Raw genomic sequence first — 23793 nt, 5'->3', positions numbered from 1 at the left:
ACTTTGTTTGTTTGTTTAGTCTGTTTTGGTTTGTTTGGGTTTTGTTTTTTTTGTTTATTTTTGCCAGGCTGGCTGGTTTTGTCTTGTTTTCTTCCTACCTGCTTCATCTCGTGTACTTTGTACTTTGAGCTTTGGAATTTGATATTTTTGTTCACTCTCTGCTTATATTAGCAGCTTCTCTGAGGAAGATCCGTGCATTGGTCTGGACCAGGAAGAGAGGAAAAGCCATTAAGCCTTTCAACAAGAATATTTGTGCACTGTTTGCCTGCACCCTAACAGAGGAGAGGAATGGGCTGTAACAGGAACTGTGGGCTCCTCGCTGGGGCCATCATCGGGGCTGTCCTGGCCATCCTCGGAGGAGTTCTAATACCACTTGGAGATAATCTTATAAACAAAGCAGTAAAAAAGGTACTTTATTTCTTTTCACCTCCCCAGGACATTTAATTTGTGGTTATTGAATACTCTTTATTTTTAAATCTTATGTTCTGCTTCTGTTTCTTTTCTTTCTTTTTTTTTTATTTCTTTGTAAAACATAGTTTTTATAAATTAGGTGCTCCAAATTTCCCTGGAAATACATGCAACAGCAAAAATTTAAAAATTTCATTATTTATATTTCCACATTCACTTGTTTGCTCTCTCTTGTGCTTCACATTAGAAGCTAAAAAATACTGTGTTTTCAGAACGCAGTTTAGAAGTAAGCGGGTTTTATTTTATTGTATTTATGATTTTTTCATGTTTCTTTATTTTTTCTTTTATTTTTTAATTTTATTTTCATACTTTGGTACTCACTCTATGCAGTTGTATTCATATACTGCAAATAATCTAAATAGTCTTCTGCTGCAGAATCTAATCCTACACTTCATGTATTCACCTCACATTCTGTGAGTGTATGATCCAAGTCAATGTTCTCCCCATGACTGGAGGACCTAATCAAATTCATCTCTCCATATTGAGTGAAGATGGATTGAAATAGGATGTTTTAGACCTGGCAGACACCAGTTTTTTCCTGATTTTTAGATTAATTCTGTCCCTAAAATTTAGATTTTTATGCAAAGAAAACAGAAAAAAAATTAATTTGTTAGATCTTTGGTGAAAAGTATACATAACTGGGGATTTAAATCATGGAGTAATCTGGAATAGAAGCCCTGGCATGTCCACCACAGTGACATAAAATCTCCTTAGGGTCACTGGACCCAGAGTTGGTTCTCTGATGGTCAAAAATGTGAAGATCTTAAGATCTTTGGCTATTGCTTAGTCCTGCTATTTATCTGCTGTGGTGCTGAAGACTTTGAACATCTTGGAGACACTTATCCAAAGGCTCTTCTGGAAGAGTAGCCTTAGCCCAGTAGTTGTTGTAGTCAATTGAGGAGGTGGATACATGAACTGTCAGGAAATGCTGAACTGTTTGTTGAGGGCCTGGATATATTATAGCATCATTAAAAAAAAAATATAGCTCCTATAAAACATCTTAATTTTTTCAGGTAATCCAATGAAAACCAACCTGTAGAGGGATTTTCCAATTGTTATTGTATTTTTCAAGAATTTAAATAATTTTAAGGTTTATAGAGAATTAAAAAAACCCTCACTAGATCATGTCTCAACCACCTTGCAGCATTTTACAAAAAAGTCACAATTTTAATTGTTTGCCATATTGAGGAAATGACAGGTTTACTAAAAAGCATGTAAATTTTAAAATGCTTATCTTCTTATATCAAATACTTATTTACATTAATCCTGAGTCTTGTCTCATATAATTCAATATTTTGAAAGCAAATTACAAATAGTGTTATGTGTTCATCCATTTACTAACAGTGGTGAACCAGTTGTACAGCATGGTTTGCAAGTGTCTACATAGTCAATTATACCTGAATGAGTCTGTAGTGGTAGCATCAGAGGGAGTAATTTTCCCCTCAACCACTTTTTAATTTTCTTCATTGTGATCATGTTTCAGATGCTTGTACCTATTTCAAAGCAACTTGTTTGATGTATATATATAAAATGTGCCAGTAATCACATAAAACATAAAAGAGTACATTTGCAGAGACTTTATTTACTTAAGTAAATGGATGTTTTTTCCTAAGCACAAGTCATACCAGACTATTGTCTTTCTATTTAATGTGCTGAATATTCAGAAGCATCATAAGACTTTAAGGCAATTCTGTTTCAGAGAAGATGGGCCCAGGTACAACAGCTGAAATATGTGATCAGTACAGGAGATGCTCTGGAGGGACTTGAATTTAATTAATTCTTATTTTGCCGTGTTGATGAAAGGTCTGTTAATAAAAACAAATTTGTTCTTCATTGCAGTTATATTTAAGATAAATATAGAGCTGACTGCAAAGGAAACAGATCTGCCAAGCAGAGAGGGCTCAAAATACTTTTTTTTTTCTCAACTATTTCACTTTTGGAAATGTAATTTTATGGAAAATCTTGGGTAGAAACAGACCAGCTTCCATGACAAATTTCTTTGGAATTTCTTAAGAATAGTAACCGTAGGACGGGAAAATAACAGAGTGAGATGTTCTTTCAGATATGGCCCGTAAGCATTTATGTGGAGCAGATTGCCTAGGGAAGTGTTGTAGCCACCAGCACTGGAAGGGTTCAAAACATTAGTAGAGATGCTCTTCTAGATGTGGTTTAGATGTGGTTTTAGCACTGCAGTCAAAGTTTGAACTGGATGATCTTGGAGGTCTTTTCCAGCCTTATTGAATCAATGTTATTTCCATTTGCACTCATATGAGGAAAAAATCTAAAAGATGTCCTCACCCAGTGGGTGAAAACTCAGTATGCCATGTGTCTAATGAAAGGTAAAAATCTGTTTCAGACACAAACAGTAGAGACAAAATCTTGTCTTAAATTCTTCACAGTTAAAGCTTGAAAAAAGACCCCTAGTTTTTCCTCTGGCCATCCTATCTCAAAAAAATTCTAGTCTATTGCACGGTAGTAGGACCAATTCTATTGTTTTGGAAGTGTAAGCTCATATCAAATGTTATTGCTGGGTTAGAATAACAAATGTTGAATAGTTTTAGGACACTCTGTACTATAGCAAGATGAATTGTCCTAAATTAACTTGTAGGAAGGTTTAGTCAAATAATCTTGCAGTCAATTTACTCTAAAGCAAGATGAATCAAGTCCAGATGTATTTCTCTAGAATCTCCCAATGAATTGGAGGGACTTTAATTTCAAAAAGTGATACAATCAATAGGGTTTTTTGTCCTTTTCTGCTGGCAGCAGAAGTCTAACCATGTTTCTCTTAACCTTCCCTTAAGCACACATCTTTACACTTTAGCAGCCTCATTTCTCCTTTATTGCAGTCATTGACAGATTAGCCAGAGTAAACTCAGCAGGGTATATTGTGCTGAAAGGGCTGCAAACTGTTTTTGAAGCAAAATGAAAGCATCTGCAAGTGTACAGAAAATCTCAGGTGCCCTTAGGAACTGGACGCTCTATCAGCTGTTATCTCCTGCTGGGTGGGTGCTGTGCTCCACCCATGAGCGGCCCACGAGTGGACAAACCAAACAAAGTTCATGTAACATAAAACACCCAGATGTCACATCATCATTTGTTCCAATTCATTATCAGACGTCTGTACCTCAAATCAGAGCACATGGCTATATTTCCTAGCCTCAGAATGCTTTACCTGTGTCTACAAAAATTTGGATATTTTCAACTCTAACCTCCAGCAGAGGACAGAGTTTAAAAAAAATGGTATAGATATATATGTGCGTATATACATAATATATATATATGTGGGTGTGTACATTTATATATATATTTATATTCTGAATTGTTTTCAAGGCTCTTTAAAGAAACTGCCACTTGAAAAATGACACCAGCAGCAGCAGCACCTTGGCAGGGATCCACAAAAGGAGATTAGTGCTAAACTATTTCAGCCCTGATACTATTCATGGAAAGGTGCCTTTGATTTCAGGAGCAAAGGGCAAAAGTCCTGTCCTAATTTCTACGAACACTGAGGGGAGAGAACTTTCCATTAAGGTCATAGGGGTTTATAAAATTGATCCTAGTAGAGTTATGAGTGAAATATGGAAGTTTCAGAGTTCTTTACAAAGAAATACTTTGCTTGAGATTATAAACTACGCCTTTTTAACTGACTCTACACATTTCATTTAAACATTATCATGTCTTTTGTCATTAATACTAGATATAATCATGTCTCAAATTAAAAAAAAAAAGAAAGGAAAGGAGTATTCAAAACAACAAATCAGAAAGATTTTATCTGATATTGTTGGAAAAAAAATATTTTGACATGGCTCAATTTCTACTTTTTGCCTTTCCCTCCGTAAAACAATATTATCTTTTTAGGCAAACGTCCCATCACTTCCGTTATGGGTTTTTTTTCCCAGGTAGGCTTAACCACTCAAAGCTATTGGTAGTGGATTAATTTGCTAGAAAACCTTTATCCCCCCTTCTCTAAGATCTTCTGCTTTCTACCTGAGTGCATTTGCTCAGGAGCTGAACAGAAGCCATGTAATAACACCTAATATATTGAACTCCTGATGAATTGATAATACAGAATGGAGAATGATTTGCCACAATGCCTCAGTGCTGTACTGGCTTAGTCTCAGTTATTTTTGGAATAAGGCCTTCAATTGTAGCTATTATTATGTTTATTCATTTGTCTCTACATATCTGTGATCTGTGATTGGCCAGATTATATCTAATTTAAAACTGTCTTTGTGACATTCATTTGCCTTTACACAAACTAATGAAGCTAAAGCAACTGCTGGCTCTCAGCAGAACACAACATATATTCCCAAATTATCAATTTTAAGCTTTATTTAGTCCCACAATTCTGTTACCAAGGACTGAAAAGAAATAAAAGTTATGATCAAAAAAAGTCTGAGAAGAAAGGCTAGCAATAAGCTAATAATCATCATTTAACAAGTAATAGGAGTCATTCTTCCAGCTGCAAAATGGGGAAAGATTATTTGCTTTTCTTGAGCTTTACTTTTTCAGTTTTACAGAATTGTATTGTTTGTTTCCTCCAGTTTATGTTGGCAGGGCAACATACACAATTTTGTTACAGTCCAAAGTACTTGTGACACTTCTTACTTCTCTTAAAATGGAATCTTTTGCCATCTGGCCAGATTCTTTGCCAAGACAGAAACTTTGTCTTAAATTTTGTGTTTCTTCATCAGAAATCATGATGGCTTCATTTACTTTGAATCAGCAAAGTACAGCAAGTTTCTATTACTGACTGCTCAGCATTTCTTGAATTTATGTATTGCTATTTGACCCATCTCTAGTGGGGGAAATTGTCAGAAACAAAAAGGGTCAAAGTTCCCACTGGTTCTACTCAGTCTTGCACAGCTGGGTTGTGGTATAAACTTGGCTGTGTGGCAATGGCATTTGAGCAGCTGCTTGTGCTGAGAGTAGTTAATTATTGCATTAAATATTGCATTAAATATTGAGATATTAGAGCTGGTGCAGATGGACTAGGGAGCTGAGAAGTGTTCTCTACTAGCTGTTGCATATTAGCTTCCAAAATTGCTCCTCCTCTCATAACATCCCAAAGCACAGCAGGGTTGTTAGGGAAATATATAAATGCCCAGCCAGAGAGAGGGGTGACATTTAGGATAGATCAGCAGTGATCAAACAGCAAAAACAAAGGGCTTTCTGGTGTGAGGGCATTAGTTTGAAGACATGAAAAAGAGCTCCAGATTTTTATTCCACTTTAACCTACCATTTGCACTCTCAAAGTATGTGACAGAGAATCATACACACCTCTTTTGTGGGAGAAATATTGTTAACAATAATGGCTAAATGCCACTGAAAATAATGGACTTGTTATCTTCCTTCCCCCTCCTTCTTTTGGCCTGCTGCTTCCCATGTTCTAATGCTGATTCGCTCTACACGGACCCCTGAGCCAAATGGCTAATGGGTAGAAAGGTAACACAGAAAGCAAAAAAAAAAAAGGGAATAATGTTCCTCCTGTCTGGCAGGCAGAAACAGCTCCCTGAGGCATAAGAGCTGGTGCAATAGATTGATCAGGAGCTGTGGGCTGCCAGGGCCTGTTGCCCCTTTGACTGCCAGATTAGATCAGTTGTACCCTTGAAGCGCTCCCCAAGGGTGTCCTGGGTCACATCAGTGTCACAGTGAAGGCTGGGCTGCAAATCCACACTCTGTGACCTGGCAGAGTGCACTGGCAGAGCTGGCAGGTCATCTGCACTACTCCAGCCCCTGGCAGAGGGCTAAAAAGAGGAGGGGAATGGATGGAGGGGGAGAATTTTGAAATGTACGTAACACCACTTAAAGATCTGTTAAATAGATCTATTGTCACAAGGTTGAAACTTCTCTGTTCTCTGTTCCTGAGTATTGTCTTCTAGAGAGATTAGTTTGTCTTCTTGACCATATTTGTGCTAGAAATTTATCAATTTGCCCACTCCAGTTACACAGTGGGAGGTCAGATCCTGGCATCTGTCCCCATCTCAGGACCCTGCTGAGCACAGGTCACAGGCAGACCCTGGGCAGACTGAGCTGCACTTTTCATATCATCCCATTTCTCCCAGATTCTTGGGGCAATTCTCTGTGGAAACTGGGAAGACGATTTCTGAGCCGTGTAAGCTTTTCCCTCTTCATTCTGGAGGTGATCTGCCCCGTGCTGGGCCACAGGTCTTTGACCTTGTGAGGTTTGAGTGTGAGGCCTCAAGATGATATCACACTTGCTGCAGCAAGGTTTCCTTCCCCTCTCACACAAATTCACATAAATTATAGCAGGCATTCAGGCAGCAAAGCCAGTGCTTTACACCACCAGCAAGATGTTTGCAACTGCACCATACAAAGGCTTTTCACAGACAGAACCCTGGCTGTGTTATTCTCCAAGATAAGATATTTGTTTCTAGCTGTAGGAGCCAGTGACTGGCAGTATCTGTTTTGTTTACCTGGTGATTGCCAAGTGAACTTTAGAGGCACAAACTTAAACTATAAAAAAACTTAGAAACTTTTGATTTAAAATATCTCTCCTTGCTCCCTAGAGAAATTAGAGCCTTTTAATTTCTGGACTTCATGAATTGTGCAAATTAGCTAATTCATCTTCAATCACTCTAATAAAGAAAAGGCATCTTTTATGTTGGAAGCACACAGTCTAGAGTTTTCTTCTTATTGAAAAACACTTTTATGAATCTTTAACACCAAGGAGAAAAATTACATTATCCCAAGGTTTGGGAAAATTCCACAGAAGAAGCCTGATACAGACCAGGCAAAGCATTTGCAAAACAAATCAGGCATTTCCCTGATTACATACTTTAAAACTCTCCTTCCCACTGTACAGTCCTGAGCCCTGAATTGCCATTTGCCATATGTGGCACTGACTTGAAGCTGATGATTCCTCTAGAGGGCTTCCAGATGTACTGTTTCGTCTCTTCTTCCTTAGATCTGGGAAAATTTCCTAATAAAATGTTATCAGAATTAGACAGATTTCTTAGAAAGTCTCAGTTCTGGTGACAAAAATTTTCTGTCAAAGAAACAGTCCTTCAAGAGCACTGTGTGATTTCTCTGGGTGCAAAATTATCTAGAGTCTGAAAAGTGCTCAGACAAAACTCTCATTTCCTCCCTTGGGCTATTTTCAGTATATGAGAAGCAGTTTTTGGATTCTGTAACCTGCTGGGTATCACTCAGTCACCAAAGATTTTCCTTTAAAAATGATCAGTGGTTTCGGTGAGTGTTTGAGAACTGAGCGAGTGCCCCTCCACAGCAATGGGGAAGCTTTGCTACTGGCTGCATCAGCAATAGTATCAGTTTTTGTGCTCATTTGTTTTTGGGGGACTCCCTTTTGCTCTCACTGAGCAGGAATGTCAAGCTGCCTCCAGATGTTGGCCAACTGGGCTCTACATCTCATACTGATGCTGAAATGGTGTTTTTGTTCTGTTTGCTTTGAACTCTTCAACAATCACCTAAAAAGCAAATGCAAATTCTCACTTGTTTCTTTTGTGGGTAATTTTGACTTTGATTTTTGTACTTTCAGGAAGCTGTCATTGTCAATGGTACCACTGCTTTTCAAAATTGGCTTGTGCCAGGAAGCACAGTTTACAGGGAATTTTGGATTTTCCATGTGGTAAATCCTTCAGAGGTTATTGAGGAGGGGGCTCAACCAAAACTTGAACAAAGAGGACCCTACACATACAGGTGAGAAAAGACCCTTTAATATGTGGCACCATATCTACTGAGATCAAATTTATTTTTGAAATTCCAGCATCATACTTCAGTTAGACATGATAAAAATGCCTAAATTGCAGCTACACACAGGAATCCCAAACTTTTTCTGGATTGTGTCTAATATAATGAAAACAAAAATGGAGATAGGTAACAGGATGTGAAGCTGCTTGCTCTTGAGAAAAACAATAATTCATTAGCCACAATATCACAGAGATGGTTGTGTTCCTTCCTGTTCCATTTTCACCAGTTTTATAACAGGAGAAAATGTGCCGGATGCCCCAAAACCAAGAGATTATCTTATCATCCATGCATTACTAATAACTTATTTTAATAATGTGGTTTGGTTTTGTTTTTTCACCGTTATGACTTTCTTAGTCAATAGCTTTTCTTTTTTTCAAATTTTGTTCAGAAAAGCATTATTTTTTTTTCTGAGTGGACTAGCTAGGACATAGATGCAGGAAGGTTTTATTATTTGTTTAATGTTAAATGTGATGTTGACATAGAACTTGCTGAACTAGCTGATACTTCCTGAGATATTAAGCTCATAAGCTTCTATTAAGCTTATATTATATTAATTATATTCTTATATTAATTATATATTATAATTAATAATTATATAAACAATTATAATATATAATTAATTGTAATATATAATTAATGTATTAATGATCATAGAATTAATTAATTATATTATTATCTTAAGGTTATATTAAGCTTATATTTGCTGTCACTGGCACCTGTGTTAGGAAATTGTTTTCCTATGATGATAAGATATTTCTTTTTTGATAACTTTAGAGATGTATATTATATTCACAGGGTAGTTTTCCATTTCAGCATCTTCAGCCAAAGTGCCTGTATGCCTAAACACTTACTTATTTCTCAGTGGAAAGAGATAAATTTTGTTTCACAGAGTACCTGGGAAGACAGAGGAAAGGGTTGCATAGGAATGAGGAAAAGGATGGTTAAGAAATACTGCAGAAGGTGAATTCACACCAAACAGAAACATTTTACTCTGGTGCTGATGATGATGCCTTTTTTTCTCAGGGACAAATCTCAGCCAGAAGCCTAAATCAGACTAAGTAAGAAATGATGGCTATGAAATGAAGGCTGCTCTCACTGCTGCCTTCCTAGGATATTTGGTCTACCTGAGTAACTGTGACATTGAGTCTCTCTCTCAATCTCCCTTTAAATAGTTAATAATTTATTACAGTGTAGGAAAATTCAAAAACACATTCGAAAAAAAAATCTTCTAGCTTTTAGGTGGGTGCTCTACATATTAGGCCAATAATTAAAATTACATGTATGCAAACCAATTCTGAGAAGCCAAGGTCCAGGTGCTCTTCAGGTGAGGCCCACCTGCACTGGCTACATCTGCACCATGGGGAAATGTTCCCTGTACCCTTTGCACCCCCCCTACACTCATGCTGGAAGATCAGATCCTGAAATATCCTGAAGATCCCTTCTGGGATGGAGCTGTGATAAGCTCTCTGGACCTACAGCACAGGCTGCTCTTTGATCCCTGCTGGCTGCTGTCCCACAGAGGGGTCAGCAAGAGGGTGGGATTGGAAGAGTGGAGCTAAAGCTAGAACTGCAGCAGAAATTTGTACCTTAGAGATCTGCTGCCAGGGCATGACTGGCAGAACCTCAGTGGGACTGAAAGATTGCTTATAAACCTCTACATCATATTAAATATCATCAAAGTAACATTATGGGTTTAACCTGTTTCATTGCAAGACAACTCTATCAGATTAAATATCTGAGTTTTTATGTCTGTGTCACCACCTTCTAATTACATGCACCACCTTCTAATTACATGCAACCAGCTTATGAAATGTGACAAATCATAATTCATTTAAAAATTATAAACAATTATAAGGTCCATTCATGACATTCATTTCCTTTATAAAAATATAAAGGAAATACTTGCTTTTATTTTAGTATCAAGAAAGACTATTCCATTTGCCAATAAGGAAATATTTCCAAAAGAACAGTATTTGCAGAAAATTGAATTTTACATGTAATCACATGAAAAGTTTATAAACCTCTTAGTGTTAGTCAAATGTTCAACATTCATTTTACCAAAGCGTTCATCAACTTTTCAAAAACCTTCAGCCAGACATACTTATGTGTTTTCTCAAAATTCAAAGATAAAAAATATTCTCTGTTTGTGTTTTGCATTTCCAGGGTGAGATATTTACCCAAAGAAAATGTCACGGAAGGTGAGAATGGCACGATAACCTACATGTTGCCTAATATTGCTAATTTTGAACCTGATTTGTCTGTTGGGACAGAAAATGACATCTTGACCGTCCTCAACCTCGCTGTTGTAGTAAGTAAAGAAAAAAGCCATAATGTCCAGATACAAATGTTGAGGGAATAGGGGAGAAGTTCATAGAATCATAGAATGGTTTGGGTTGGAAGGGACCTCGAAGACCATCTAGTTCCAGCCCTCCTGTTTTGGGCAGGGACACCACAGTGTGTTCAAAGCTCAAAAAACATCCTCCTAATCAATTTTAATATGGGAATAAATCAAGATTTTGTGGATAGGTTCCCTTTGTGTGAGAGCATCAACATGTTCATGTACAGCATGAACAGTACAGGGTGGATTTGCCGTGCTCTTTCCAAAATACCCTCAGGTCTGCTTGGCAGGGGAGGCTGCATTGATTTCCACACCCAGTATCTGCATGGCCTTGTCACCACAAATCCCGGGCCCCAAGGTGCAATCCTGGAGCTCTCCTGTCCTACTGAGCATGAGTTGTTCAAAGAACAAAGGGATCTTCACCGAGAATGGTGCTAGAGTGCTAGAGCCTTTTTAGTCACGGTGTTTTTGTCTTATCACAGCCTGAGAATGTTTACCTTTGACTAATATTTACAGTTTTCATACTTATATTCAGCCCTGGTTGTGTTGCACCAGCTTTCTGGTGTTTGCATGAGTGCTCAGGATTTTTGTGAGAAGGTGTCTGCAAGGGGCAGAGTATGAAGATTGTTGGTGCAAATACAAAATAGAACCACACCAGCAGTCACAGAATCCCAGATGAGCCCATGCTGGAGGGCACTTCAGAGGATCATCTGATCACAGATCTGATCACAGCTTTTTGGAAATCATTACTTGCAGCTATTCAGAAGCCCATCTGGCCATGGTCCTGGGCAACTGGCTCTCGATGGTGCTGCTTGAGCAGGGGTTGGACCAGAGGGTCCCCAGGGCTCCCTGCGAACTTCTGCTGTTCTGTCTTCCTGTGATTAAAGCTGATCTAGTGAACTCAAGTAATCAGTCAAGAAACATTTTCTGTTTTTGTGTAACTTATGGCCAGTAATTGTTTTGTTAAGAAGTGTCAGTTTTATGTAGAAACTTAACTTCGAGGGAGTTGTAAATCTGGGAACTGGCTTTGGCAGACATTTCTTGGAGTCGGTCTCTGTGATTTTAATTCTAAGCACATGCAGAATTTTATACTAAACATTGATTTTTTTGCCGTTGTAGGCTGTACCTTCCGTGTACCCAAACAATTTCATGCAATCAGTAATAAACTCTTGGGTTAAAAAATCCAATTCAGCCATACTGCAGAACAGAACAGTCAACGAAATACTGTGGGGATACACGGATCCTTTCCTAGACATCATCCCCTTCCCTGGTGTGAAGTCTTTTGTGGGAGTCTTCTACCCGGTACGTGAAACCAGTGAGGAGGCAATGCCTTCAGTTATCATTCTGTGAATAAACCTTAAGAAAGCTGCTCCGAGGAAGAAAATGCTGTAAATTTGTTCAATATTTCTGACTGTTATTCCTTCTTCTTGCATCTGTTACAGTATAATGGGACAACTGATGGACCATACAGTGTGTATACTGGGACAGAAGATATTACAAAAACAGCAATAATTGAAAGCTATAAAAATCAAAGGTATCATAACATTGTAGAGTAAAAAACAATACATTTTTAAGGTATGGCTTTAAATACTTGATTCACTAAGAGCTATAGATAAATAGAAAAAACTACAATGATTCAAAGAAAACAGGATCAACCTTGGGCTTAGCAAAACCATCACTTTCTTTCAGTTTTCAGTAGTTCTGTTAGGAGCTTGGACTTAAGACAGTTATTGATTCTTTGATACAAGTATTTACTACTGTTTTGTATTCTTAAGTAGATAGATTCCTTTTAACCTCTTCTAATGGATCCTGTAATTTATCTGAATTAATGAACATCTCTATCCTGTGTCTTTGCTAATGGGTCAGGATATCCAGGAATAGTTGTATTTGGTAATACAGGTAATCCAAGTACTTACATGGTAAAATCTACTACATGCAGCATGACTCTTATTTTATCTTACAGGACTCTGTCATACTGGAAAGGCCACTGTGATATGGTAAATGGCACAGGTGAGCCTATTAAAGCTTTTTAAAATTTCAACACTTTTCTTGATATTTCAAGGGAACAATGAGCTACAATATTTAAATTAACTACCCTGGGCTTTGCCAGTTCTGTATTCTGTATATTAAATATCTCTATATATGCATACTACTACTATGGTATATGCACATTTGGGTATCTATTAAAATAGATGAATTATTTATTACTGCACATCATTTTATCTATGCATGCACACAGCCTCGACATCTAGAGTAAATGTGGAAGAGAAACAAAATTATCCAGTTCTCTTGTTTCTACTAATTATTTTCATATGACAATATAATTAACAGTCTGTTTCTTTGCTATAGTAGTTGAAAATTATCTTGGCATTTTAATAATGCACATTCATTTACACTGTTGAAAATTTAATTAAATGCATCAGAATGGATATCCTTATATATGAAAAGAAATTAAGGCAACAAAGGAGGAGGCTGTCAGATGAATGGCTTGTAGATCACTAGAAAATGAAAAGGGATGAAGAAGAAAAGCTGTTTAGACTGGGATGAATAGACTATAGACAAATATTTTTGAATTTTCTTTTGGAATGCATGGCTAAACAGCTGATTTGTTAAGATACATTTGTTCAAGGTGATATTTTTCTTTTTGGTTAGTGAAAGCATTACTGTGAGGGCACCACAATCTGTAGAGCTGAGGCTGGCAGGTGTCTTGGCGGAGGCTTTTGCAGAAAGCTCCAGACCTTCAGTAAATGAAGGCTTTTGTGTTGGTTGTTTTGTTTGGACTTTTTCCCCTCTATTTTCCATTCTGCTTTACCTGGCATAGATAATTTTCCTTTTAACCCAGACTGTGCAGCCAAGTATTTGAAGTATTTAAAATATATCACAAGATTCTGATTTTCCACAACTCTGTGAGCCACGAAGGATTAGTTCCTTTTTAAACCACGTAATTAATTTTATAAGAAACAATATTATCTTACATTCTAGGACTTCCCCTCTTTCTTATGGGGCATAGATTTTTTTTTTTTTTTTAGCCAGGGTCAGCTTTTTTGTTTATTTTTCTTCTGTAACAGATGGAATAAACATATGCTGCTAACTAATTAAGTGCTCCAGTACGGTTAAAATGAGCTTTTACTTGTGAGCAAAGATTGCTGCACAGTTCACAAGGTCATTCAGTGTGACATTGCTGTATTTGAAGACGTAACAGGTTTAAAAATCTTGAAAGTGTGAGAATTCTACCTTATCTTGTAAGCTTTCACACGAAAGCTCAACATGTACAGGAAAATATAAAAATAAAGATAAAAATATAAAACAGTATATTTGTATGGGGCTTGACAGGACTCCATGTTTGCCAACCTTACAAGAATGCCAAGATTTAGAAAGAGAGTGTGTGCTTAGGATGATTTTGAGTGTTTAAAAAAAGTGCTTCTGTCAGCAGTGGGCAAGTGGCAGTGTGTAATTTAGCCTTGGTGCTCTTGCCAACTGTGATTCAAAGACATCACAGATGGTTGCAATTGTTTGGTTATGGCTGCTGCCTAAGAAACTAAACAGAAATTGCTGCAAAAACTAACAAAGGTACTGGTTAAAGGTTTGTTACAACACCTTAATTGGGAAAATGGCAGAGGCTCCTCTTACATAACTGTGGGTGCTTGCAATGCAGAAATACAAATCTGAGTGTCTGCACTCTTTTAGAGCAAGAGGAGAGAAACAACACCAAAGTGCTGCTCCTCTGACTTATTTTGCATTTCTACCACGGGGTGATGTGGATTTGTGCTCTAGAAGTGGCTTCCTCCTCTCCATCAGTTCTAGAAGGACCTCAGCTTAGAGCCCTGCTTGAGCAATCTTTGATAGAAAAGGTTTAGCACTGATTATTAAATAGACAGTGTTGAAGTCTAAAGGTGTGTTTCTTATGAGCACTGAGTGTCATAATTGCATTTGACTCAAGGATCTTCAAAAAGGTTTAGGTCTATAAACCTAGGTGCACAAATCTTGAAGCAATGGCAACAGGTTTTTGGCTTTATATTAAGCAGTTTTGTTGTTTCTCTTTTTTTAATATCCTCTGGTTTAAATGGGTTTGATAATATAGCTTCAAATCTGGGGGCAAAAAAAAAAAAAAGCTGCTATATCTTGGCTCACTTTCAAGAACAATTACATGCTATCTGTGAAGTGCCTGTCAATGTGCAATAACTTACATAAACGTTTTCCCACAAATGACTCACATTGTTTACTTTCACCACAGCTTTACAGCAAAGTAACAACTGAGTACTGAGCTAGGAATTAAACCATGTCTTCTAAGCAGAATTGCTTTCAAGCTCTTGTTTTATTTTACCTACAGATGGAGCATCCTTCCCACCGTTTGTTAAGAAGGATCAGGTACTGCGCTTCTTCTCCTCTGACATTTGCAGGTAGGCTGCTCCCTCCCTGGAGTGTGTTCGCACCAAAATGTGCCTCTGAGGGCTCACACCCCAGTGTGCCTCTGAGGGCTCACACCCCAGTGTGCCTCTGAGGGCTCACACCCCAGTGTGCCTCTGAGGGCTCACACCAAAATGTGCCTCTGAGGGCTCACACCAAAATGTGCCTCTGAGGGCTCACACCAAAATGTGCCTCTGAGGGCTCACACCAAAATGTGCCTCTGAGGGCTCACACCCCAGTGTGCCTCTGAGGGCTCACACCAAAATGTGCCTCTGAGGGCTCACACCAAAATGTGCCTCTGAGGGCTCACACCCCAGTGTGCCTCTGAGGGCTCACACCAAAATGTGCCTCTGAGGGCTCACACCAAAATGTGCCTCTGAGGGCTCACACCCCAGTGTGCCTCTGAGGGCTCACACCAAAATGTGCCTCTGAGGGCTCTTTGTTTTCAGAGGGTGGCTGCAGTGGCTGTGCTTGGGCTCAGGTCAACCAGGCAGTGCAGCATAAACTTTTCATCTAAAACCCAACTAAAGTTGCGTTGTGCTCGTGATTCAGAGCCTGATTCTACCACTCTTATTTCAAGTAGCTAATAAAATATACTTTATTTCAGCCAGTTGCAGATGTATATTCAGGAAATGACATTGAGCTGTTAGATGACTTTAAAAGGCACTGAGTGCCACAGGATTCAAAGTCATGAACAACTTCTTAGGTCAGGACCCAGCCTTGTTTGGTCTGAGAAAGCAACAGGTACAGCAGGGTCCAGTTAAGTCCATCTTAGGCATGCCTGGAAGAAATCATTTATGCAGAACAGTGTGTACTGTCATTCAATAGATACTCAAAATTGTTTTCTCACAGGATATTTTTACATATTTTATTTTTATATATTTACAAACAAGCCTGCTTATTTCATCCCGTGCTGATGACTTTTAAGCCTGCTGCTTCTTCTGGGCCATCCAGTGTCCCCAGGTTCTCCAGTGGGATCACTGAAAGAAATATTACAGATTTAAAGTGCATCACAGTATATTTACTTTGGGAAGTTCAAACCCTTTATTTATTTTGCTGACTGGAAACAGATGCTTCCTTTTTACTAGGTTTAAAGTAGGTCATTTGCTTTGCAGAGTGGTGGTTTTTTTTTTTAAGATTAATGTTTTTACATGAAGATTTTTTTGTGAAGAAATTTTATCCACAAACTGGAAAACATTTCCCAATTCATAGAAAACAGAATTCTATGCAGAGGAGAAGTGATAAAATTCTTTGGATTGATTCCACTCACAGTTTGAGAGATCCCTCCAGCCGTGTAATTCTCACAATTCATGACCAGTAAAGGACAATAACAACTGTCCAAAGATCCTGCAGAAGCAGAGTCAGGAAAAATTGTTCTGTCCATGTTGCAAAACCCTTCTTTTGTTTGGCTGCAATACAAAGTGTTGGTGTCCTGGTTGCATTACTGTGTAGCAACCATACCTCTGCATCAGCTGATACTGAATTAGCAAAAAGAAGCTTAAGTAGTATTCTGATTCATATGCAACAGAATAAGGTTATATGCAAGATGTTATCTGCATCATAAAGCTTAGATTACCCTAAGGTCAGCAAAAAACTGTGTCAGAGATGCTTTATATGGATAAGCATCTCTATTGTAGTTCAGAAACTTTCGAAAACCTCAGAATGACTGCGTATGTAGCTGTGTGTAGAGAAAAGAGATCTCAATTAATTTGTTAGTTTTGTCTATATTGTTTATCATTAGTATTTGAAATTTTGTTTGTTGTTTTGTGTATTGTCATGTTCACCACTGAGCTGGTACATCCTTTAGAGAAGGTGTGGAATATTCTCCATTACAGAGAAACACCCCCACAATTTGCTGAAGAGTGTGGCAGGAGCCTGGACATTGGGTCCCTGGGGGGGTTCTTTGTTTTAAGAGAGAGGCAGCTGGGGACATCCTTCAGGAGCATTGCCACGAATTGAGACTTTTAATCCAAAATGCTGAAACGCATTTCTCCTGTTTTGTGTTCAGGTCAATCTATGGAGTTTTCCACAGCGAGCAGGTTGTGAAGGGGATCACGCTGTATCGTTTCGTGGTTCCTCGCGAAGCGTTTGCAGCACCAACTGAAGTCCCAGACAATTATTGCTTCTGCACGGATGTAGACATATCAAAGAACTGCACCATAGCTGGAGTCCTGGACATCAGTGCCTGCAAAGCAAGTATGGTGGTGACACAGTACTGCCACACAAGCCACTGAACTGGGGACAAGACACTTGGGCTGTAGCTGGGGTGTTACTCTGATATCCAGGATGTTTGTCTGTGAATTCTTCCACAGGTTGCTTGTAGACCCCTCACATTTCCGCAACCTCGTTGCCCAAAATGAGCACTATGATTTTTCTGCATTTTAAATAGTGCAGTGCAAAGTTGGGGTACAGTGGATTGTGTACTGAAACTGCAGGAGTGTGTGTAGAGAAAGGAAAGGAGGGAAAGAAAGAAAGGAAAGCCAGAGATAGCTCAGCACCTTGTGTCTGAGGCAATTCACACACACAGCAGGGTGGCTATGTACACAGACAATGCTGGCTCAGTGCGGTGCTGGTAAAATAAATACAAACTGAGTCTGCATTTTGTCCACAGTGAACTGTGAGAGGTCCCTCCAGGCTAAAACAAGATCATGAAGGTGGGCAGGGACAGTGACAGTCATGTCCTCACCTCAGCATGAGAATGGGAGCACTGCCAGCTCCACAGTGTAGGCACAAGACAAGCAGCATTTGTAACTGCAGTTTATTTCACTATGCAAATTTTCCTCTTTACAGCAAAAAAATCACAAAAATTCTTGAATTTTGGAGGTTTTTTGGGTTGAGTTGGGGCTTTTGTTTCTGGGTTTTTTTTGGGTGGTGGGGCTAGACTACTAACATTATTATCAAGATTGTACATCTATATACATGACTATGTTTAGAAAATGACATGTGAAGATGAATGCCAAAGCAAGGCTTAATGGTTCAAGAGTGCTTGTTTGTTTTTTTTTAATAGAAAAACCAGTATATATCTCTCTTCCTCATTTTCTTCATGCAAGTGAATCTGTATTGAATGACACGGAAGGCCTGAGCCCAAATGAAAAGGAGCATGAGACATATCTAGACATAGAGCCGGTAAGTCCAAGTATTTAATACTTGTACCTTGGGAAACCTGCAATGTTTAAATTTAATAGTAGTAGGGTGTGCCTTTTACCAGAGGGACAAGCAGAAGATGCAGTATTTTCATGCTTGCTTTTCTAAGGTCTGCTCTCAAAGTGGTATGGTTTCAGCAGGGGAAATTTAGAGCAGAACTTTACCTCACTCTGACCTTCAAAGTTTGGAAAATCTGTTTTGGTTTTTACTTTTTGGGAACATGGGATTGAACATGAGAGGTTCTGCAAACTGTGAAGTATGTTGTAGCTTTTCTATGATCTTCAGGTGCTTTGAAAAAATTATATTCTATGAAAAAACTTCTGTTTCTTCTACACTTGGTTTTTTTATAAAAAATCTTTAACTAGGAATTTTTTGGATAATTACTACCTCAATTGAAACTAAATAAACATAGATTGGTTTATTTCCTATTACTAGAACTCTGGAGAATCTGATTTGGATAGACCTAATTTAAGTCTTTGTGACTTGAATTGTCCAGCAGATCTCCCAAACAGAATGAATTTATTTTGACTTCTTAAAAATTTACCTGAATTTCTGTTTCAGTGATTCAGATCTTTAAGTGTACTTACCAAAGTTTTCTGAATTGTATGATGAACTCAAAGGTTCCAAAATTCTATTTTGCTCTTACTGTGAACGAAAAAATAAAATTAATAATTTCTCACTAAAATTAGGCAATTAAGCTATGTAACTTCAGTGAGGAGAAATGAAGTTAAATCTTTGTTTCACCTTATTTGAAATAGAGACATCAACCAGATTTTCCTAAATATTACACAAAATTTTCAAGAATCACAGCCATTTTTGTGAAAGACAGAGTAGAAGAAAGATATGAAGAAAATATTTGACCTTTGTATACATCTGTTTGTCCAGATGTGAAAGGTTTGTTTTCAGCCCTATGCAAGTTAAATATCCTTCATTTCGAAAAAGAAAATTGAGCTTATTTTTGGTGGAAAAAACCCCTGAATCATATCTTTATATGAAATATGCCATGACTGATTTAACTTTGTCTTCATGTTTAAATGTAAATTACAAAAGTAACTATGGTAAAGCCACAAAATTAGAACTTCTGTGAGAAACGAGAAACCCTTAGAAACATTACCATTTCATAAAAATTAATCCTTCAAAAAATAAGGATAAAATAATCCCAAAGTGCTTTTTGACACAGTCCATATATAGACTTGGGCATCTAATTAAGAAATTTAAATTAATCTTGTTGGATGTTTTTCATTGGTTTTAGGTGACTGGTTTTACACTACGATTTGCAAAAAGGCTACAAGTAAACCTCCTTGTGAGGCCTTCAAGCAGAATTGAGTAAGTGCTACTTCTTTATTTTATTTTTAAAGAATTTTTTAATTGGGTTGATTGTTCTATGAGAGCATCAGTAGAAATGTCTTGAAGAAGAAGGAATAAAGATACTTCCCCAAAGCTTGTTCATAGTAAATCTTCCTGAGCAGGACACTGCCCAGATATTTCAAAACACATTTGATTTCCCTACAGAAGCTTACAAGGCAAAATTTTCTTAAAAATAACATTCTTATAAAACCCTAATGGGGCCATGAGGATGAACAGAAAGACAAACTTTTATTATTTTCTGTAATAAATCCAATGAGAAAGAGATTTATGCATTCCCTGTCACTAGATGGTTTTATCACAAGGGTAAATATGACTCTAGTTGTTTTTTTTTTCTCCTCTTCAATGGCCCAAATGCACATGGATAAAAATCTTGTACATATGGTGGATCAGCATCTTGTACATATGAACACCACTCAGATCTTTATCCCTCTCTGTGTCTGACTGCCCATATACAGAAGATTAGACAGGAAATTATGGTTGCCCAATATGTAAAATGGCTGCTATTAATTGTAGTTTTGGTTTGGTTTTTTTTTTCACTCCAAAAGTATATTTAAAAGGTACATCTGAGAGACAGAAATATAGTTAGAGAACAAAAAAATGTTTAAGTAGAGAGTGGGCTCATGTATGAAAACTGAAAGTAACATGCTGTACTTTTTTTCTCATTTCAGTCCTTTAAAAAAAGTTAAAAAACCCTATGTGTTCCCTATTCTTTGGCTAAATGAGGTCAGTATATTTTATGTCTATTAATATTCTCTAATTTGAAACAAATAAACAAAAAATAAATACCTATCTTTTGCAGTCTTAGTGCCCTGAAACTGTGTGATTAAACTCACACTGTGATTTGCAGTGCACCAAGAGTATATTCAGCAAGTGAGGTCTTGCATATGTACCCTTCAGTGATGTGTTTTTCTTGCACTGTTTCAGTCTGCTGTTATTGGGGATGAGAAAGCAGCAATGTTCAGATCTAAAATCTCCGGCCGGCTCCAGATGCTGCACACGCTGCAGTTGGCACTGATGATCGGGGGCTCCGTGATCTTCCTGGCCTTCCTGGGCTCCTTTTTCATATGCAGGTCAAAGAAATTAAAATAAGTAAGTAACCTTTAACAGCTCAGTCCTCGGCAGTGACTTCTCCTCAGGGTTTTAGGAGTTCAGAATCGTGTCCTATTTCGCTGTTGTTTTTTTTTTTACATGCTAGAAAATTCAGTAGTTGTTGTGTAGGAAATCATCCAGATAATTGGCCTGATGTTTTCAAGTTCTCTTCCCATCCTAAATCTTTCAGGATGCTCTTAACTCAGGGGAGGTCATTGGGAACTTCATCAGAAGAGCAACATTTTTGTTTGCTGTGATTCTGTTTGTTGTGATTTCTTTAAGACTGACATTTAGTCCAAGGCTGTTAAACTGCTGAGAAGTGCCCTCCAGCACCTTTCTGAGACAGAGGCCACACAGCTGCACATTGCTGTGCTCTCCCAGGACATCCCCCTGCCTGAGGTTCAGGGAACCCACTGTGAATGACACTTTCTATTCTTTCAGCATTAAACTGAGTGCTGGTTTCTCACTTCTTTCTCTCAGTGGTGCATCCCTGTAATGTCAGTCTGAGCACCTCCTGGACATACCTAGCCCACAGAGGCAAATATACTCCCATCAGGGGCAGAGTGACCAAGCGGTGGATTAATGTGCTGATACGTGGGGAAGCAAACACATTTTTGGAGTTATGTAAAAGAATTGCAGAGACATGAACATTATGGTGGAAAGTATGCTGTATTAAAGAGGTATTCTTAAGCTGAAGACTTGCTGAATTCTGATTTTATTTCACAACAGGTGAAAAGACTTCAGAGGCAGTCAATGTTTATTTGATATTTCAGCTAAGCAGCTTTTTAAAATTCAGAGACAAAAGGTATGATTCAAGGCACAGTCAACTCATGTGCTATGGAACTCAACATGTTTTTCCATTTTGAGAAGACCAGCTTACTAACCCAAATAAGCTGATGTTTCTGAAGGTCCACACTTCTGACATCACCAAAGAGGCCACTGTGGAAACTACACTATCAAAAGACTTTATCTGAAACTTGTTATACATTTTAAATTGCAGTCATGCAGACTGAAGTCGAGGTGCAGTTGGATTTTAGTCCACCCTCTGCCATTTATGCAACTTGCCACTCATTTTCTTCTGGATTTGCAAGGAAACGAAAGCCGCTTGCTGATGTTCCGTCTCCGAGCACAGGCTGGGAATGACAATCACTTGGAGCTCACGCTGTGCTCTAGCTGCTCTCATTGCAGTATTTCCCTCTGTTCCTTCAAGGAATGGAAGCTGCTGCCATAGTACTGCTCTCTGTCCTCTATTCAGGGATGTGAATTGCATTGAATGTGAAGTTTATTATGTAAAGTTACTAACTGCAATACATGAAGTTTATAAAAGACTTACTAAAACATGTGGTTCATGCATTTTATACGGACGTGGCTCACAGATACACCACAATCCATATGCTGATGGAGCTCATCAGCATTTGGCTCCACAGCTGTTTGTTAATCTGAACCACTCCCTAACTCCCAACCTGCTCCACTGCTCTTCTCCTTGTCTCCTGTGAGCTTTTATTTCTGGCTCTTGTTTGAACAGCCTCTGCACTGCCCTAAGCCCACTTGGCCCGAGGCCTCCCTTGGAGAATGGTCTGATATGTCACCTGACAGGACAAGAGAAAATATTCCAAAATGCTTCAGAGACAGGAAGGACTGAGATAATGATTTTTGATCAAATATCAGAGGGTTCCACTTGCTATAGAAGCCCATAAATGAAAACAAGTAGCCCCAATTACTTATTGATAAACCATCTGCCACAAGGAAAGTTGTACAACCATTTGTTTAATGAGGTGCATCAGCTTGTAGACAGGTAGCAAACACTGGCATCCCCATAAATAGTTGACTTTTTCATTTGATCTGAATGCTGTGTTTTATTCTGACAGTAAATGGGGCAAATGCAGAATGTTGCTGTGTCTCTTTCCATGGATTCAATAAATTCAGAAGAGTCTAAGTTCAGCATTTTCTAAGATTTCATTTAGGGTCTTTTATCCCCTTATTTAAGAGCTGGAAAGAAAAAGGGAAATCAAACATGGCCAGCCTGTCACATCCTGCTGTTTGGAAACAACGCTACAATGGACTTTAAACCAGAAAGTTGCTAATAAAGTACAATGTCTTTGGCTGGGTATCTTTAGTAAGATGTTCTTATCTTTGGAAATAAAGGGAAAATCCAACTGACCATAATGCTGGTGTTTTATTGCATTGTTCTTCGTGGGCAAAGTTTTGTAGCTATCGGTAGAGCTGATGAGTCACAGAAATCCCAAGATATTATTCTTGCAGGTGAGGTATGTAAGGAGGTACATGGCTGCACTCTCCTTCCAGCTGTGAGCAGCTGGTGTGACACTGGAGGGAAGGGCTGCTCTCAGCAGTGTATTTGATTACTCATGGTGCTGGCTAGTCAATGGAAAACACCTTTTTCTCATATTCACATTATTGCTGGTGTCATACGTGATGCTCTGTTCCCATATTAGCCTGGGGACAATTTGACACAACTGAAGCCATTCCTAGAGTCCTATGGACTGGTCAAAAAGTATGGGGACAGCTGAAGTCCTTAAGCCATATCTCCTCTGAGATAAACACAGCTCTGCTGTGGTTCAAAATTGGAAACCAACTTCCTATAATAAAACACCTTTTGTGTCAGGACCTAACATGAAAGAAACAACAGAAGTGCTCATGTAGTTTTCAATATGCTAACATTTCAATCTCATTTTATTTGACTTCAAGTACATTGTCTGTAAGTTAGTGTTTGCTTTACTAGTGTTATTTAGAGCTATGTGGTGCTCCAGCAGAAGTGATCCAGCAAGTTAGGCCATGATTTAAAATATCTCAGGGCCAAATTTTATATGGTTTGTCCATATGCATAATCTCATTGATCTCAATGCAAGTTTTGGCTTTTAAGCTGTGTCCAGCACCTAGACTGCACTTGAATTGTAATTTTTAGTTACTTCATCCAAAGCATCAGTTACAATTATTGTAAATTCATTATACTAAGGCTATTGTTAAGTATTTACATTTGTTCAAACAGTGCAGGGTAAACTTTCATTAGAAACTTTAATGAAAATACAAATAAAATAAAGCTCAAATATTTTTTTCAGATATCCTTATGTTTAATTGTAAATAAAGCCTTCTGTGTTGAATAATTAAGCTCTTGTGTCTCTTTTCTTGGTATTTTGGGGTATGTTTTCTTTTTCTAGAAAACCACTTTTGGAAATTGATAAATAACTGAGGCTATTGTGGCATTCAGATTCTCTGAACAGAGAGAGATAATT

General features: G+C 38.1%; 1 protein-coding gene across 1 annotated transcript; it reads left to right on the top strand.

Moving 5' to 3' along the window:
- Nucleotides 1-288: 288 nt before the first annotated feature.
- On the top strand, nucleotides 289-23545 carry CD36 (CD36 molecule). Its single transcript, XM_054275884.1, has 13 exons — nucleotides 289-408; nucleotides 7985-8145; nucleotides 10360-10504; nucleotides 11654-11836; nucleotides 11977-12068; nucleotides 12498-12544; nucleotides 14865-14934; nucleotides 16950-17137; nucleotides 17949-18067; nucleotides 19338-19411; nucleotides 20122-20176; nucleotides 20378-20542; nucleotides 21272-23545. Exons 1-12 carry the CDS (start codon nucleotides 289-291, stop codon nucleotides 20540-20542), a joined length of 1419 nt encoding a protein of 472 aa, XP_054131859.1. The 3' UTR covers nucleotides 21272-23545.
- Nucleotides 23546-23793: the final 248 nt, after the last annotated feature.

The sequence above is a fragment of the Melozone crissalis genome, unplaced genomic scaffold (assembly GCF_028551555.1).
Source record: "Melozone crissalis strain CALT ecotype California unplaced genomic scaffold, PUWL_Pcris_2 ptg000004l_1, whole genome shotgun sequence".
NCBI lineage: Eukaryota > Metazoa > Chordata > Aves > Passeriformes > Passerellidae > Melozone > Melozone crissalis.
This window is presented reverse-complemented; position numbering and strand designations above follow the sequence as displayed.

Excerpts from the sequence above, each read along its gene's own strand:
- CD36 (XM_054275884.1), top strand. The coding sequence starts at position 289 with ATGGGCTGTAACAGGAACTGTGGGCTCCTCGCTGGGGCCATCATCGGG. Across the intron at positions 12,069-12,497 it reads GAAAGCTATAAAAATCAAAG|GACTCTGTCATACTGGAAAG; the intron begins GTATCATAACAT and ends TTTATCTTACAG. Across the intron at positions 20,177-20,377 it reads CTATTCTTTGGCTAAATGAG|TCTGCTGTTATTGGGGATGA; the intron begins GTCAGTATATTT and ends GCACTGTTTCAG.